Source organism: Hippocampus comes, unplaced genomic scaffold, assembly GCF_001891065.2.
Source record: "Hippocampus comes isolate QL1 unplaced genomic scaffold, H_comes_QL1_v1.1 scaffold213, whole genome shotgun sequence".
In the NCBI taxonomy this organism is placed as follows: domain Eukaryota; kingdom Metazoa; phylum Chordata; class Actinopteri; order Syngnathiformes; family Syngnathidae; genus Hippocampus; species Hippocampus comes.
In genome coordinates, this window is record NW_017806232.1 from 21,989 (window position 1) to 37,630 (window position 15,642).

General features: G+C 45.3%; 1 protein-coding gene across 3 annotated transcripts; it reads right to left on the minus strand.

Moving 5' to 3' along the window:
* Positions 1-1,513: 1,513 nt before the first annotated feature.
* On the minus strand, positions 1,514-11,189 carry ogdhb (oxoglutarate dehydrogenase b). Of its 3 annotated transcripts, XM_019856369.1 has the most exons (22): positions 11,067-11,189; positions 9,845-9,991; positions 9,658-9,751; positions 7,961-8,076; positions 7,734-7,888; positions 7,518-7,664; positions 7,359-7,449; positions 7,100-7,279; positions 6,900-7,028; positions 6,454-6,633; positions 6,227-6,379; positions 5,834-5,936; positions 5,585-5,713; positions 4,992-5,142; positions 4,788-4,915; positions 4,350-4,528; positions 4,159-4,230; positions 3,961-4,086; positions 3,579-3,651; positions 3,050-3,213; positions 2,819-2,973; positions 1,514-2,628 (listed from the first exon to the last, which is right to left on the minus strand). In XM_019856369.1, exons 1-22 carry the CDS (start codon positions 11,115-11,117, stop codon positions 2,505-2,507), a joined length of 2,847 nt encoding a protein of 948 aa, XP_019711928.1. In that variant the 5' UTR covers positions 11,118-11,189; the 3' UTR covers positions 1,514-2,504. The 3 variants fall into 3 exon arrangements, with proteins under 3 accessions (XP_019711928.1, XP_019711929.1, XP_019711930.1); XM_019856370.1 differs by lacking the exons at positions 9,845-9,991; positions 11,067-11,189 and having other exon boundaries at positions 9,662-9,733; XM_019856371.1 differs by lacking the exons at positions 7,961-8,076; positions 9,658-9,751; positions 9,845-9,991; positions 11,067-11,189 and having other exon boundaries at positions 7,518-7,733; positions 7,812-7,884.
* Positions 11,190-15,642: the final 4,453 nt, after the last annotated feature.

Below are 15,642 nucleotides of genomic sequence, written 5' to 3' on the forward strand. Positions count from 1 at the left end.
GTCTCTCATCAAGTGTGTGTGTGTGTGTGTGTTTGTGTGTGTTGTAGTCCTCACAAAAATGTGTCTTGTAAAGATGTGTATCGCATGTAGGTTTGTGTTATAGCGTGTTTTGTGTGACCATGCGTATTGTAGTCCTTACGGGCGTGTGCATGTCCTGTTGTACAGGATTGTGAGTGTGTTTCTAAGCGTGTGAGATCCCTGCAAATCAGTCTTGTTGAGGTCTGTGTGTGTCGTTACAAATCTGTGTCTTTCGGTCTGTCCTTTGTTGAAGTGTGTGTCGCTTGTTTTTGTCCTTACAAGTGTGTCTTGCTTTTGAGGAGTGTCCGTGTAAGTGTCTTTGTAAATGTGTGTGTGTGTGTGTGTGTGTGTGTGTGTGTGTGTGTTGTTCTTTAGTCCTTGCAACTGTCATGCTGTTGAAGTGTGTTTTTGGTGCTCACAAGGGTGTTTGTAGAAGTGTGTGTGAAAGTGTGATTCTTTTTGTAGACGTGTATGTTGTAGTTTGTGCAAGTGTGTGTGTGTGTGTGTGTGTGTGTGTGTTTGTGTGCGAGAGAGAGAGAGAGAGAGAGAGAAAGAGAGAGAGAGACAGAGAGAGAGAGAGAGAGGAGAGAGAGAGAGAGAGAGAGAGAGAGAGAGACAGAGAGAGAGAGAGAGAGCAATGTCGCAACCCATTGTTTTTTTTTCCAGAGCTGGGTTGCCGTGGAAACAGGTGCAGAGATTTCCCATTTCTTCATTTTCCTCTCCACACTATCATATCAACCCCCCCCCCCCAACGACCTGCCGCATAGTGGCGACCTACTGCAGTCATTACACAATGTCACTTACAGCACAACAGCAGTGAGAAAGGGGTGGAGGCGACGGAGGAGGGGGGCGGGGGCGACTCATTGGGCTGAACCTCCATCAGGGAAGGGGAGGAGAAAGGTGGGACATTTGGGGGTGGTTTTTCGAAATTTGTCACAACTAAGCACACACACGGCAACTGCGCACACGCCTGAAGCAGCCGGTTGCCATGGTGAGAAGCGCACACGCCTGCTTCCTGATCTTGTGTTTATGTGCGTGTGTGTGTCCATGTGTGTGTGCGTGCATTCCAATGGGGAGGCTTTGGCAAGCGCAGGAACATTCCAGGGAAATGGCTGCTGCTCATGACCTAGAATAACACACAACATGACTGACTAGGAGTGGAGGGGAGGTGGTGCAACGGATGGGGGGAGGGGAGTAAGGGAGCCATAGATTTGGAGTAAGAAAGGTTACAAGGGGGCCAGGGGAGGGAATGAGGAAGCAAGACAGGAGGCTAAAAGGGAAGGAGGCAAGGAAGGATGAAGGGACTGAACATAATGACCTCTCATGACATCACCACATCAACAAGTGTGTGCATGTGGTCATGAGAGGACATACAAACCTTAAAAGTAAACTATCCTGTGAAATATAAATAAAACAAAAAAAGTAAAGAAATCAAAAGCTTTTATAAAGTGTAACTAAACCAACATTTATTTGGGTGTGCCTTTAAGGGGGGTGGCCTTGTGAGTGACTTGAACGAGTTTCAGATAAGGCATATCTGGACACTCGATTGTATTCAAATTTTGGCTCGCAACACAAAGAAAAAAAAACATTTAAAAATCCGACAAGCGTCTGCCTTTGTGTCCTGTTTTCCTGCTCCATGCTCAACTGATGAGCCTCAAATTGACGCATGATGCCCTCTAGTGCCAGAAAAAAGAAACTACATCGCTGCGACCTTGAACCATCCGGTCCGCTGGAGTCGATATCCAAGCTGATTCTGTGTGAAAAGTGGGGTTCACTCTGGCATTCACACTTAAGGACAATTGACGTCTTCATTATACCGAAATTGAAACCCTAGACTGGTCGGTAGCCAATCACAATTAAGCACATTAGCATTCACAACAATGTACACTGGGCTAGGATCGCATCACACCTCCGACATTTATCAATACCATTCTTTAATTTGTGACGTCAAGTGTGAAACATTCAAAATAAATACCTGACATTTCAGTTGTCTTTGCATCAAAAGTCAAACTTGTATTTATTTTGCTAATGTATCACAAAATGTCCATCCCATGAGGTAATGACACTTTGGCTTCATTATTCACATCATCAAACGTTAAAAATAAGCTTAAAATCCCTGAGAAATGTCCCTTGGACTACAGTTAAGACTGTGAAAAATGATTTCACTTTCATATTGATCACAAAGTATCAAAATATCTTTTGCTAATTTATGCTAGCCCGTTGATGGTGACATTGTAGAGTAGCATTAAGATAGCAGCACTTCGTTAGGCTAACTGACATGCTTGGTTGGCAAATTTGGCTTGACTGATTTCTGTTTTGTTGTAACTGTGAGTCACAACCAGCTTGAGTCCCCTTTTTTGCCTCATATTTACAGTCTTATTTAGATTTAGATGAACAGATTTGTGCGTATAGGTTTCCGTGTTTACGGCGATGCTACACGGCCGTGATGGCGGACCCTGTGAGCGGCTCAAGGTCCTTGGAGGAGGTCAGCTGTGGTTTCCTGAAAAAGCGTTGAGGTCGAAGGTGGTGTTGAGGAGGCGTTGCAACTCCGCCAGGTGGGTTTGTTTGTTTCCCGTCGCTGGGGCGGCTGCAGGACCGCGGCCGGCGTACCTGACAGAATACACACAACCAAGCTTTTAGCCTTGGGGTTTCAATTAGGGATTGGGGCCAGGTTCAGAGTTAGGTTGGTTACAGGTTGGGATTTAGAGTTATGGTGAGTAGTTAGTGGTATGGGTTGGGGTAAAAGTAAGGGGTTGGGAGAGGGTAACAGTTCAGGTTACAGGTTAGGTTGCCCTCTCACCAAATGGGCCGGACGTGGCCAACAGTGGTCTGGAGGCGGGGCATGACGTAGTCGTAGTAGCCCTGATTCTTGTGCTCTTCCTGACACCAGACCAAATCCGCCTGTGCGTAGCGCTCAGTCTCGGTCCGTACCAGGTCAAACGGAAACGGCGACAGCTGCGATGACCGGTCACGTTAGAAACCCTGACTCGCGAATGGCCGAGGTGACGTGATAGACCGGGTGCGGCTGTACCTGCTCCACACGGACCAGCGCCACGATGGTGTCCAGGTCTCGCTTGCTGCGCTCGCGGTGCAGGTCGTAGTAAATCTTTCCACTGCAGAACACGATTCGCTTCACGCTGGTGGGCTGGGTGGACGCCGGACCTTCATCTGGGATCACACGCCTGAAGTGCGTTCCTGTAGAAGGGGGGCAGAGTAAGGGTCCCTAATCACTCTGCGGGGTTACTGTAAATAGTGGGACTATATAGTTGATGAAATGAAGGGCAGGTGTGAATGATTCTGAACAAGGGACTGCGTTTGGAATGTTTAACTCATTCACATCTCCCAAATTAGTACATCGGGATTTCTACGGGTATATATTGAACTGTTCAGTCAATTAACCCTTTCAGGTACAGCGGTTACTATAGTGCACAGCTTATGTTATCATCTTACAGGATGCATGAAAGTGTTAAAAAAAAAAATCATACCACAGCTCAGTAATTGCTGTCATGACAAAAATCAAACAATACCCCAGAAACGGAACATTTTGTATTTGTGCTCACCTGGCAGCATGAGGTCAAAACTGGACCGAGCCTCCGGGTGGCGCAGTAGTGACTTGGGAGTGAACACGATCAGCTGTCATGACAGAAGAAGAGGTTGATGTTCAGATTGGGTTTCCGGTTTGGCTATGGGTTGATGTTTGGGTTCAGGGGATTATTAATCTGGGGTTACGTTAAGGGTCAGGGTTGGAGGATTACGGTTCATCTTTAGGGGGTAGGTTTAGGAAGTCACAGTTCAGGATTAGGCTTTGGGTTGGGGGTTTGGGTTCAGGGTTAATTTTAGGGTTAGGGAATATGGTTCGCGGGTTGTGGTCCAGGGATCTTCATAGGGTTACGGGGTTCCTGATTTGGGTTCAAGGTAGAGCGAAGTAACGCAGCCACTGACCGGCTTCCTGAAGGGCAACAGGATCTGTCGGCGAAGAACGTGGAAATAGTTGGCGGGAGTGGAGCAGTTGACGACCATCCAGTTGCAGTCGTACAGCTGCTGAACGGCAAAGTCGTCGTGCTGCTTCTGAGAAGTTAGGCGAGATGAAAACTTGACATTTACTGAAGTCAACGAGGCGACAGCAGGACAGAAACTCACCGGAAACACATCCGGATCATCCTTGCACATCTGAAGAAATCTTTCCGGGCGGGCTGACGAGTGTTCGGGACCCTGAGCCGCCATCATGTCGCATCAAAAAGGATAGTCGGGGTGCAAGCTATGAACGGCGGTCTAGAGAGGTGTTCCTTATACCGTACACAAAAGCCACGAGTTGCGAAGTTGGAACATACCATTCCCTCCATCCCGTGGGGAAGCAGCAGCACGATGCCATTCTGTCTGACCCACTTGGCCTGACCCGAGCTGATGAATTGGTCAATAATGCACTGAGCCGTATTGTGGAAGTCTCCAAACTGGGCTTCCCACAGAATCAGCGCGTTGGGGTTGGCCATGGCAAAGCCTAATTCGAAACCTGACCGCATGCAGGAGAACAAGGACACAGCGGAGGTTCAGGTCGATGAAATTTTGGAGGATTGCTGTTCAGGCTTCATTGTTTGTGGGTCGTGATCCGAGTTAGGGCTGAGGGTGATGATTGGGGTTCAGAGTTAATGTTAGTATTGAGTCAGTAGGATGTTGGGTTTGGTTTTAGGGTTAGGTGGTCAAGGTTTTTGTGGATAGGGATTCGAGTTTGGATAAGGCTTCGGGGTTTGGAATATTTGTGCACAGCTCACCCAGGACTCCATATTCTGACAGTGAGCTGTTGCAGACGGTATATGCGGCCTGGTCGCTGGAGATGTGGTTCATAGGGATGCAAATCTTCTTGTCTATGTTTTGGTCGTGAAGAACGTGATGTCGATGGCTGAGATGCAAATGAAACCAGTCAGATGGTGACGGCGGAAGCGTTTTTTTTTTTGAGATTATGTAGTTACACCGACCTGAAGGTTCCCCTCTCCACGTCCTGACCACTGAGACGAACGTGGACGCCTTGTTTGAGCAGAGAGCCAAAGGCCATGTATTCACCCAGCGACCAGTCGCACACGCGCTGCTTCACCATGTCCGCTCGGCCCTTCAGGATGCGACTCAGACCTGAAACGCCACCAGACTTAAAACTAATACACAACATGACCCAAATCTAAAACATGACAAAACACACCCCTGAAATATGTCAAAACTCGAACCTGAAACACATCCAGACTCATACCTGAGCCACTTAAACCTGATAAAACTCAAACCTGGAACAGGACAAGATGCAATCCTAAAATATAACAACTCTCAAGCCTGGAACACATCAAGGCACAAACCTGGAACACGATAAGACTTAAAAAAAAAAAAAAACAAGCATAACTGGACGCAAACCTGAAACACGTCAAAACTTAAAACCTGAAATTGATAAGAATCAAACCGGAAACACAATGGAATCTTATCTGAAATGCAAAAACTCTCAAAGCCTGCGAGAGCCAAACCTGAAACCGACTTGAAACATGATCAGAATTAAAATCACATAAACATTCGAAAAGAAGGCCAGTACCTGGGTGGATAGTGAAATCTTCCACAGGGACGGAGGCGGCCACCTGTCCAATGTGGCCAAGCTCGTCCTCGGCGAGGCCAGTGGACTGACAGCTCATCGTTTTGGGACGGCCATCGTCAGTGAAAAAATCTAGCGAGACGTTGAGAAAACAGCCTCTTGACTTACATGTTTTGAGGGTTAAATAAACATTAATAACAGTCATCTCCTGGATGCTGTCGGTGTGAAACCGGTCCTGAATGTTGGTCTCACCAGGCCAGGGCGAGTCCAGCCAGTGTTTGATGTGCAGGATCTTCTCATCTTTTGACCGAGCATAAGCTCGCTCGCACATGTTGTCGTACTTAGCCACTTCCTCCTGAGACACAAAATGGACCCTTGTGGGTTCGGTGCTTAATTGAGAAGAAAATAAAGCCATCAAGAGTCCAGAGACTGGTTTGGGATCGGTAAAAGCGAGGTGATTATGGATGTCACAGAGGTACAGATTTGGATGGTGAATGTGTATGTTGTGATTGAGCAAGATCATATGACTGGACTCGACTTCCTTGATTTTTGCCGCAGTAACTCGGAACTGGCTTTAAACCTGAAGGGTAAGACTGGAAACCCGATTCAAAAGTGAAACGTTTACTCCCCGTGGAAGACATTTACCTCGTACTCCTGCGCGGTGACCACCCCCTCTCCGATGAGCTTCTGCGTCAATTTGTGCAGGACGCTCTTCTGCTTCTTGATCTGCTTGTACATCAGCGGTTGCGTGAACATGGGCTCGTCCATCTCATTGTGACCGTTCCGTCGGTAGCAAACCTAAAGACACACCGCTTCCGGTATTGAAATCCGTTTTGGAGACCAGAGCGATCCAGAGGGCGCGGGTCACCCACCAGGTCCACCACCACGTCTTTGTGGAAGGTGTTCCTCCATTCGGCCGCCACGTTGCACACGTACATGACCGCCTCGGGGTCGTCGGCGTTGACGTGGAAGATGGGCGCGTTGACCACGCGAGCCACGTCTGTGGGATACGCGGACGAACGAGCCATCCTGGGATCCGTGGTGAAGCCGATCTGTGCCGCGACATGGTGGTCAGCTAAAGCGCAGGTTTCTAACGCAAAAGCCTGCGAGCCAGATCCCGCCCTCCAGCTCGTTTTATGTCGGTGTAGGAATACAAATGTTGAAAAAAAATGACCATATGTGTTCCCGTTGACACAAAAGTCTAATATATTTTGCAGCACTGTAAACTGAACTATGCCTTTAAATCCGAAACAGGTTTACCACCCCCGAGCTAAGGACTCCCCCAATAAATGTTGGAGGTAAGGTGTGAATCTGGCACCTGGTTGTTGACCACCACGTGCACGGTACCATGCGTGGTGTAAGACGGCAGGTCGGACAAGTGGAAGGTCTCGTAGACGATCCCCTGACCGGCAAATGCAGCGTCGCCATGAATGAGGATGGACATCACCTAAAGGAAACACCAAAGGATAACAAAAAGCCTTGCCAGATGGTGGCGATCACGCATGGGATGACACTTGCCTTCTTGCCCTCCGTGTCTCCACTGTAGAACTGCTCAGCTTTGGTCTTGCCCTGGACCACAGGGTCCACGGCCTCCAGGTGGGACGGGTTGGCCACGAGCGACAAGGTGACCAACTTGTTGCTGATGCGGTTTGCCCTCCTGTGGAACATACCCAGGTGGTATTTGACGTCACCGGAACCCTGAGAGCAATGCGGGGGGGTCAATGTCATTTGGCGAGAGCGTTCACGAGGACACGATGACAACGCTTTGGTCCCAGACCTCATCTGCTGACTCCAATTTGGGATCAAACTGGCAGAAGATCTGGTCCAGTTCCTTGCGAATGACATTTGCAAGAACATTGAGCCTCCCTCTGGACAAAAACACAAGCGTCAAAGACCTCATGAAGAACCGATGAAGAATTTTGCCTACTTTCAGAACCTGTGCGGCATTCCCATGATGACACTCTCCACGCCACTGGCGCTCGACTTGTCAATGATGGTCTTGAGAGCCGGGATGAGCGACTCGCATCCTTCCAAGCCGAAACGTTTCTCAGACGACCACTTCCTCTGGAGGAACTCCTCAAACCTGTCAAGAGATTGCAGAAACTGCATCCTCCCCTTGCGTCATGCTCTCGCGACCTCATCGTCCTCACACCTGGTGGATTGGATCATCCGGGTCAGCATGATCCGCTTCTCCTCTGCGCTAAACTGCAAGATTCCGGGAGTCTCGAACCTCTTTCGGATCCACTGGCACTGCTTCACGTCATTGATGAACATGAACTCCACCCCAATGTGCTGGCAGTACGCCTCCTACACGCCAGGAAGGTTTGAAGCTCAGAACCCTGGCGTTATGGTGCAGGGTCTCATCGACCGTGTTTATACCTCGAGGCGTCGAATGATCTCCCTGAGGGGTAACGCATTCTCGTTGCCGCCGATGAAAGTGGTTTTGGGAAGGCGGAACATCTTATCCAAGTCCGAATGATCCAGACCATAAAAACCTGTTGGTGAGAGGCAGGGTCATTATGGTGAAAGATCCTCCAGGAAAATGAATGAAGATGCCATCCATTTTCTCATTACCGACCACCAACATCAAACCACCGAGGCGCCAGTGGGAGATTAACGTGGAGAGTTGGAAACTGTGAGGGTGGGATATGTGAAGTCGGTCAACAAAATTAGGAACCGTATGAAGCAGTGGCGCTTCTGTTTGTCTGTGTTCTTGCTGGAGGTCAGCTTGCGATTATCACAATGTTGTGTGTGCGCCTCAGATAAGAAACTTGCACTGCCAGCACGAGGGGACGATGGGGGCGGGGTTAGTAGAATATGGCTGCGTCAACTTGTGTTATTTAAAACAACGTTTAGACTTTAACCCGTGCTTCTCTCATTCCACCCATCCCGACCCGTCATCATAGACGCAATGCAATTGCATTACAGTACATCCAAGGAGACGCTGATAAGCAACCTTTGAACCTGATGCTGATTAGGCATCATGGGGTCCACCTCACAACAGGAAAAGTTATGACTGAATCACAACAAAGATAAATGAGACAGTGCAGCCGAGTTGGGACTTAGTCATGTACTGTGCCTGCAAGTCATCTGTCTAAAGTTTTAACTTTCAAGTTTCAAGCATGTCCAAAGTGTCGAAGTAAAAAGCCAAGAGTCGCCATTAAAATTCAAATCAAGTTGATCCCCCCCACCCCCCACCTCACATTTAAACAGGACTTGAGTCATATAGTTCAAGTGTAAGACATGTCGAGTCTTTCCGAAGTTTTCGCCAAGCAAGTCCCAGTTCCTAAAAGTAATTACTGAAATCAGACACAAGTCAAGACGTGGTGTTCAGACCACAGTCAGGTGGCTAGCACGCTAATGACTTCAAACATGTCAACTCTTTCGTACTTTCTAAAACTGGTGTGGAAAGTCAATTGTTACCTGTCCCAGGGACACCTGGTTAACATTCCGCGTGAATCGCATTATTGTGTTGTTATTGTTAGCGGAGCAAAGGGGGGCCCCGCCTTTAGTGCCGCGAAGCGCTTTGTGTCTATGGGGGCGCACAAATGCACAATTTGCCCCCAACACTGGAAGGAGTGAGGGAATCACACATCCAAAAATGTAATATTACATTTCCAGTAGATTAGCTCAACCCACTAGCTTCCCGCTAATTTTGGCTGCCTTGCCTTAACAGCATTATATTAAGTGACTGCAAACAAAACAGGCACTGATTAGCTCCATGGGCTAAAAATTTATTTGTAGGCTAGCTAATAGGAAAGCTAATGGCTGCGGAACGACGTCATAGTACGGGAAATAGCTCAGAGCATGTTTATATTTCATTCGCAAGAATTGCAGTTTGGTTCGCAGGCTAGCGGCAGATAAAAATGCAAATGGATGGAGAACATGATGTGCTGTCGCACGATGAAAAGTGGACCAATAAAAGGTTTTATTCACTTCAATTCAATGATGTAAAGAAGAAACTATGAAAATGGATAGATGAAACTACAAGTATAAAATATAATATCATTACAGGACAAGCGGTGGGTTGCCAAAAACGGATGAATGCAATAAAAACAAGAAAAAAGTTCCCTCACCCACTTTCTGGGAGCCGATGCTACAGGGGGAATCATCCAGGTCCACGCAGCTGATTTCAAGAGGGTCCAACTTGGCAATGTGATGGCCTCGCAGCTGCAACAACATCAACGACACATTGTGATGAACACTTAAAAGTCACTGTCCAAGCTATGGCTAAATACAGCCAGGAAATCGGGCACAGGGTACCTGGTAGGTGCGTATGAGCGTGTGGACCGTCAGATGATCCCGCACCAACTTCTCCACGTCGGGCTCGGTGCTCAGCGGAAGGGTCCCTCGAAGAGGCGGTGGGCTTTGGTGGCTGGCGTGCGCGTTACGGAAAAAAACATCCCACGACTGCACGGAGGCAAAGGACAGGCTTTCATATACTTTTATGAAAAAAAAATCAATTTTTGCAATTTTCCAGAAGATTTATAATCCCGAGGGCCTTCAGAGAATTGCTTTAGAGCGCCTCATTGTCGGTAGTGAGTGTGCGCATGTCAAGGCGGAATGCTAAGAAGCGGTGATTTTTAAACATTTTTCTTTTGATGTCCAACGTGATAGCCAGTGCGTGGACAGAGGCTCTATGCTGGCTTGGCTGCTTTAGAGCGCCTCGTTGTCACGGCATGGAAAAACCTGACGATGACTCCGTGGGATACTTACAAGCCACCCGAGGCTTTGATTACAGCTGACGTAGCGTGATTTCGGCACATTTAGCAGTCAAGCCCAAAGCATTTCAGAGCAGAAAAAACAGCTTCGATTGTCACAATTTTCAAGCCTCATTTTATAGACCTGTCAATTTTAATCAATCAAACTTGGCAGGGTTGTTAATAACACCTTTTTCTATTGTGTGTCAGATTTACAAGATATTTTTTTCCACTTTACAAAGACCATGCTATCTTCTTGTTTTCCATAGGAGAGTGTTTTATTGTCTAACAAGACAAGGCAGAGGGTGCTCTTATCAGTTTCAAAGGGCTGATGTTTACAAGGCTTCCATTCATGATTGTCTACTGGGGGGGGGGGGCATAAGACGGTTGTCTCTGAGGTGGATGAACCAAAAAAAGGTGGGGGGGGGGGCATGAGATGGTTGTCTGTGAGGTGGATGCACAAACCATGTTACAAGGGCCAAAATAAAACAGAAAAATAAAAAATGTATACATTTATAATTGTGGAAAAGAGTTGACCAAAGAGGCTGATGTGTTATACAGTAATGCCAATGCACATCACTGCCACCTGCAGGACTGGAGTGGAAATATATCAACTGCAATTTTGTTGTGTTTTTTTTTTTGTTGTTGTTGAAGATTTCAGGAATTCATCATGAATAAATGTCAATATTTGTCTGCTGCGAGAAGTTACAAGATTGTGTCAGCGGTGGCATTAGAGTGGGAGTAAGTCGGCTAAGTCCCAACGGAACGTGACGAAGTTTGTGTACCTTGTGTACACTGGCGGGCTCCTGCAGCCACGCCTGGTACATTTCCTCCATATAGTTTCCATTGGTGCCGTTGACAAAAGTTTCTGCGGTGGCTGCAGACTTTGTCCTGCGTCCTCTCTGGACCGGCCCGTGATAGCCAGTGCGTGGACAGAGGCTCCACGCTGGCTTGGCTGCTTTGGAGCGCCTCGTTGTCACAGCATGGAAAAACCTGACGATTACTCCGTGGGATACTTACAAGCCACCCGAGGCTTTGATTACAGCTGACGTAGCGTGATTTCGGCACATTTAGCAGTCAAGCCCAAAGCATTTCAGAGCAGAAAAAACAGCTTCGATTGTCACAATTTTCAAGCCTCATTTTCCCAACCAAGGCCGGCGGGGGCCCCGCGTCACGTGACGTTGACGGCGCAACGTCCTCGGGGGGAAATACTCAGTATTTGTAAGCGGAGGGAACGCAAACAAACTTCAAATGTTTCAAAGTTGCCCAAGGCGCGACTAAGACATTCTTTTAACGACACCTGTCACCAACCCACACTGACAACAAACAGGGCGTCCTTAAGTGCACTTAAAATGCATTCACACGTGAGCGGTTCGCTCCACGCACGCACGCACTGTACGTCATCAACATTTTTAGCAACAAGCTAACTGGTCGAGAGTGGAAATAGTTGAATGTAAGAACGTTCATTGACTTACCTATGTATCTGTGTGTTTGCGTGAGTCCCGTCGCGTCTGGTGCGTGAGTGTGCGTGCGCGCTCACCGCATTGGTGTGGGGGGGGGGGAAACCTCACGCCGGTTGTGACGTCACCAAAGGTTGATTTGTGAACGAACGCATGACTGACAACAAATCGATGATAAATTAATCTTTGGGAGAAGTGAGTCAGAGACATTTCCACATTTATTTTGTATTTGGACCATGTCATCAAAATTTTGGATGGATTTTGAAAAATATATGTGTGGAAAAACTGGAGATACCTTTGCAATTGGTCTAATGACGAGTTCTGTACATAATATCTTTCCAGTGTTCTTTGTGATCAATCTTAGGCTGTTAACTGGCAAATTTTACTGACACAAAATTAGGATTTCAAAATCTCTTCCAAATTGTCAAATATTTCTTGTAGAATGTAATCGCTACACAAAAAGTATTTGTATGCTGCAATGCCTTGGTGCGTTATCACGAACAGATCTTGAATGAAAGAAATTTGTGGGTTATTTTTTTCTTTCTTTGATTCGTCTTGTCTTTGTTTTATTGGGGGTTTGGTTACGGTATTTGTTTTTTCCTAATAAAATAATACACCTTGAAAAATGTTGATGTTCTTGTACTGTATACTAACATACTATTATTTGCAGATTTTCAAGTATGTTCACACCAAAGGTTCATTAAAAATGTCGGGGGGAAAAAAATAAAAGCAAACAAAAAAACACAACGAGCAAATACCAAAATTGGAACCATTTGTGGAGCCGACGATGAGGAGAAAGGAGCGTCAGCGCAGAGCGCAGATGCGTATGTGGAACTGGGAGTCGCCGCTCGGAATTGAAGCGGATTTACATGGGACATGAGATGACAGCCAACCTGTTTTTTTGGGGGTTTTTTTGCTTTTCCCCTCACTTTTTGGGTTGAATTTGTCTCACTATGAAATCCCGAGCCTGGAATATGAATTTCAATTGCTTATTTAAAGTTTGCCAGAATGTGAAAGCCACTGCAAGTATTTCCGCCTGAATCTTTTTTCGTGCTAATGCTGTTAGCTGCCATGCTAACAAAGTCATTTTAAATATGAACCTGCTGATGAAGCTTTCAATGAGCCTTCAGCCATCCACCTACGACCCTGTGCTTTGAATTATATGTGCCACTTCCGGTCTGAACGAGAAGCGGCATTTTATTTACATGGCAACTGGTTGTGCGAGTCCGCTTTTTCTGACAGCTGCAGACTTGAACAATGTGGCAACGCCAGTTGTTGCAGTCGAGAAAAGAAAAACATTTCAATCCTGCTAACTCCATGCTAATCTTAGCTGAGATTTCTCTCATTATAGTCGTTGACTGTTTTGATCGGCGTATTATTCGTTGCGTTCAATGTGACCATTCTCGTGTTATTTGATGTTTGCGTGATGATTGCGGTGTTACTTGATGACAGCGTGATTTGAATGTCGCGTTATTTGGTTGGAATGATTGCTGCGTTTTGATTTCTTCCGGTTGTCGAAGCCTTTGACCTTCTTGATCGACGGCTGACTTTTTCTTTTTCGTAAACAATAAGCCAACGTGTCGGGTCTGGTTGGACCCATGACATCACCACACTGACACTTTATTGACCGAGTAGCACAGGTTGATACAAGTCCTGTTTTTAATACATATCATTCCTCCGTCATCATTAGTAAACAAAACACGTGGCATACTTCGGGGATACTTTAGTTCATCAACGACATGACATCAAGATGTGCGTATGTGTCGTACCGTGGAAGTCGCATGTAAATTATGTCAACACAAAATTAGCCAAAGCCATAGGAATATTACATCAAATAAAAAGACATTCTGAAGCAGCATTCCCTACAGCTGTTATTCAGTTGATTCTTTGTCCCATACACGAGTTAACTTGTAGCGGTCTGGGAACACAAACAATAACAAATGCCGTTCTTATGCTACAAAAGAGGGCAATGTGGAGAATAAACATTTCAGATTATCGTGCACCCATCAATCTATTCGTAAAATCATATATCCTTAAATTATACGGTCTGGTGGACTTTAAAACTGCCCAGTTCATGTTCAAAGTAAATAACAATATGCTCCCTTACCCCTTTCAAGCACCCTGTAACCTGATAAGCTGTCTACTGTGGTAACCGCTGTCCCTGAAACACACAATTAGTTTTAATGAACTGAGAGGAAGATTTGTTTAGGAAAAAAAACAAACAGAATTAATGGCAAACAGAGATGTAGGTCGGTAAAAGGAGTCAACTTTTGGGATAACTTTGACTATGAATTGAAAAGGTGTCATTCAAATTATTTCAATACATGTCCAAAAACACATTGAAAGTAATCCCTTGTTTATCGCGGGGGTTACATTCCAAAAAAGAACCCGTGATAAGTGAAATCTTTGAAGTAATCATCTTTATATTATTTTTTTTACAATTATTACGTATACAGTATTGTACACCAACGACTAAACCGTTTTTTCAGGCCCAAGCATTAAAATAAATAAATAATCAATGCTTTCTTAAAAACAATTTACTACCAGTATAGTACTGTATTTAGAAATACTGTACAGGACATACGCTCTACAGTGATGCGGCGCGGAAACTGTTTAGTCTACAGTCACTTTGCCAATCAGGATGCAGAACAAAATGCACTGGCCCCATAAATAAATAAATATATAAATACATAAGAAATAAATTGCACGAAAAAAATCCGCGAAAGATGAACCGTGTTATAGCAAGGGATTACTGTATACTGCAGTTATAAAAAGATACTATAGTTAAATAACTTTAGCAAAATTATGGATGAAATTATGTGTCTATTAAGTTGTGTAAACATGTATCCATCTATAGACCTTAGCAAAATTATGGATGAAATTATGTCTATTAAGTTGTGTAAACATGTATCCATCTATAAAATATATGTCGAAAAAAAAATAATATATATATATGGGGCGATATTTGGTTGCACGAAATGTTGGTAGTCTGCTAGTTTTAGATTGTAGGGTAGACATTTTGAGATGGGAGACAGGATAAGCTTCGACACCTTTTGTTCTTTGGTTTTTATGTAAACTTTGTATTTTGATTGCTGATTTGATTTGACCCACCCCCCCAAAAAAAGACCAATAAAAATAAAAAACAGTATGTTGATTTTGCGTATGTGGGACATTAGTGACATGAGCGCCCTCTTCAGGGGAGTTGGGGTATTACCACTATGTCACTAAACTAAAACTGGAAAAAATATATCATAATACGTCTCCTTCTTCTTGATCCAAAAGGAAAGAATGACTCAAATGTATTTTTTTAATACAAACAATGCCAACTAAGCATTGTGGTCGATTTCGTACTTTTACAGGGATCCTCCGAATGCTGTCTTGTTCTCCGGGTACACAAACAGTCCATCAAGACACAAAATCATCAGCTGCAACTTGCCCCAAGAAAAACCTCGACTTAATGCACTTCAACTCATTTTCATTCACACACACAGACGCACGCACGCACCAACTGTCGTCATGGTGACAACACCACAAGTGTAGAGGGGATAATGACGTCACACAGCAGCCGTGCAGGAGAAGCCATGCTGGTCACAGGAAACACCATAGTGGCTATATGTCAGTGTGTCCGCCATATTGGATGTGGAAAACCTGCTTGTGAACTTATGCAAGTCAGTAGACTAAACTCTTATGTCACTTTTAATCAGATGATTCTAAATAATTTCCTATTATGTTTATCATATATATATATATATATATATATATATATATGGTGGTTATAGTTCGGTGGGCCCGCCATATTGGATGTGGAAAACCTGCTTGTGAACTTATGCAAGTCAGTAGACTAAACTCTTATGTCACTTTTAATCAGATGATTCTAAATAATTTCCTATTATGTTTATCA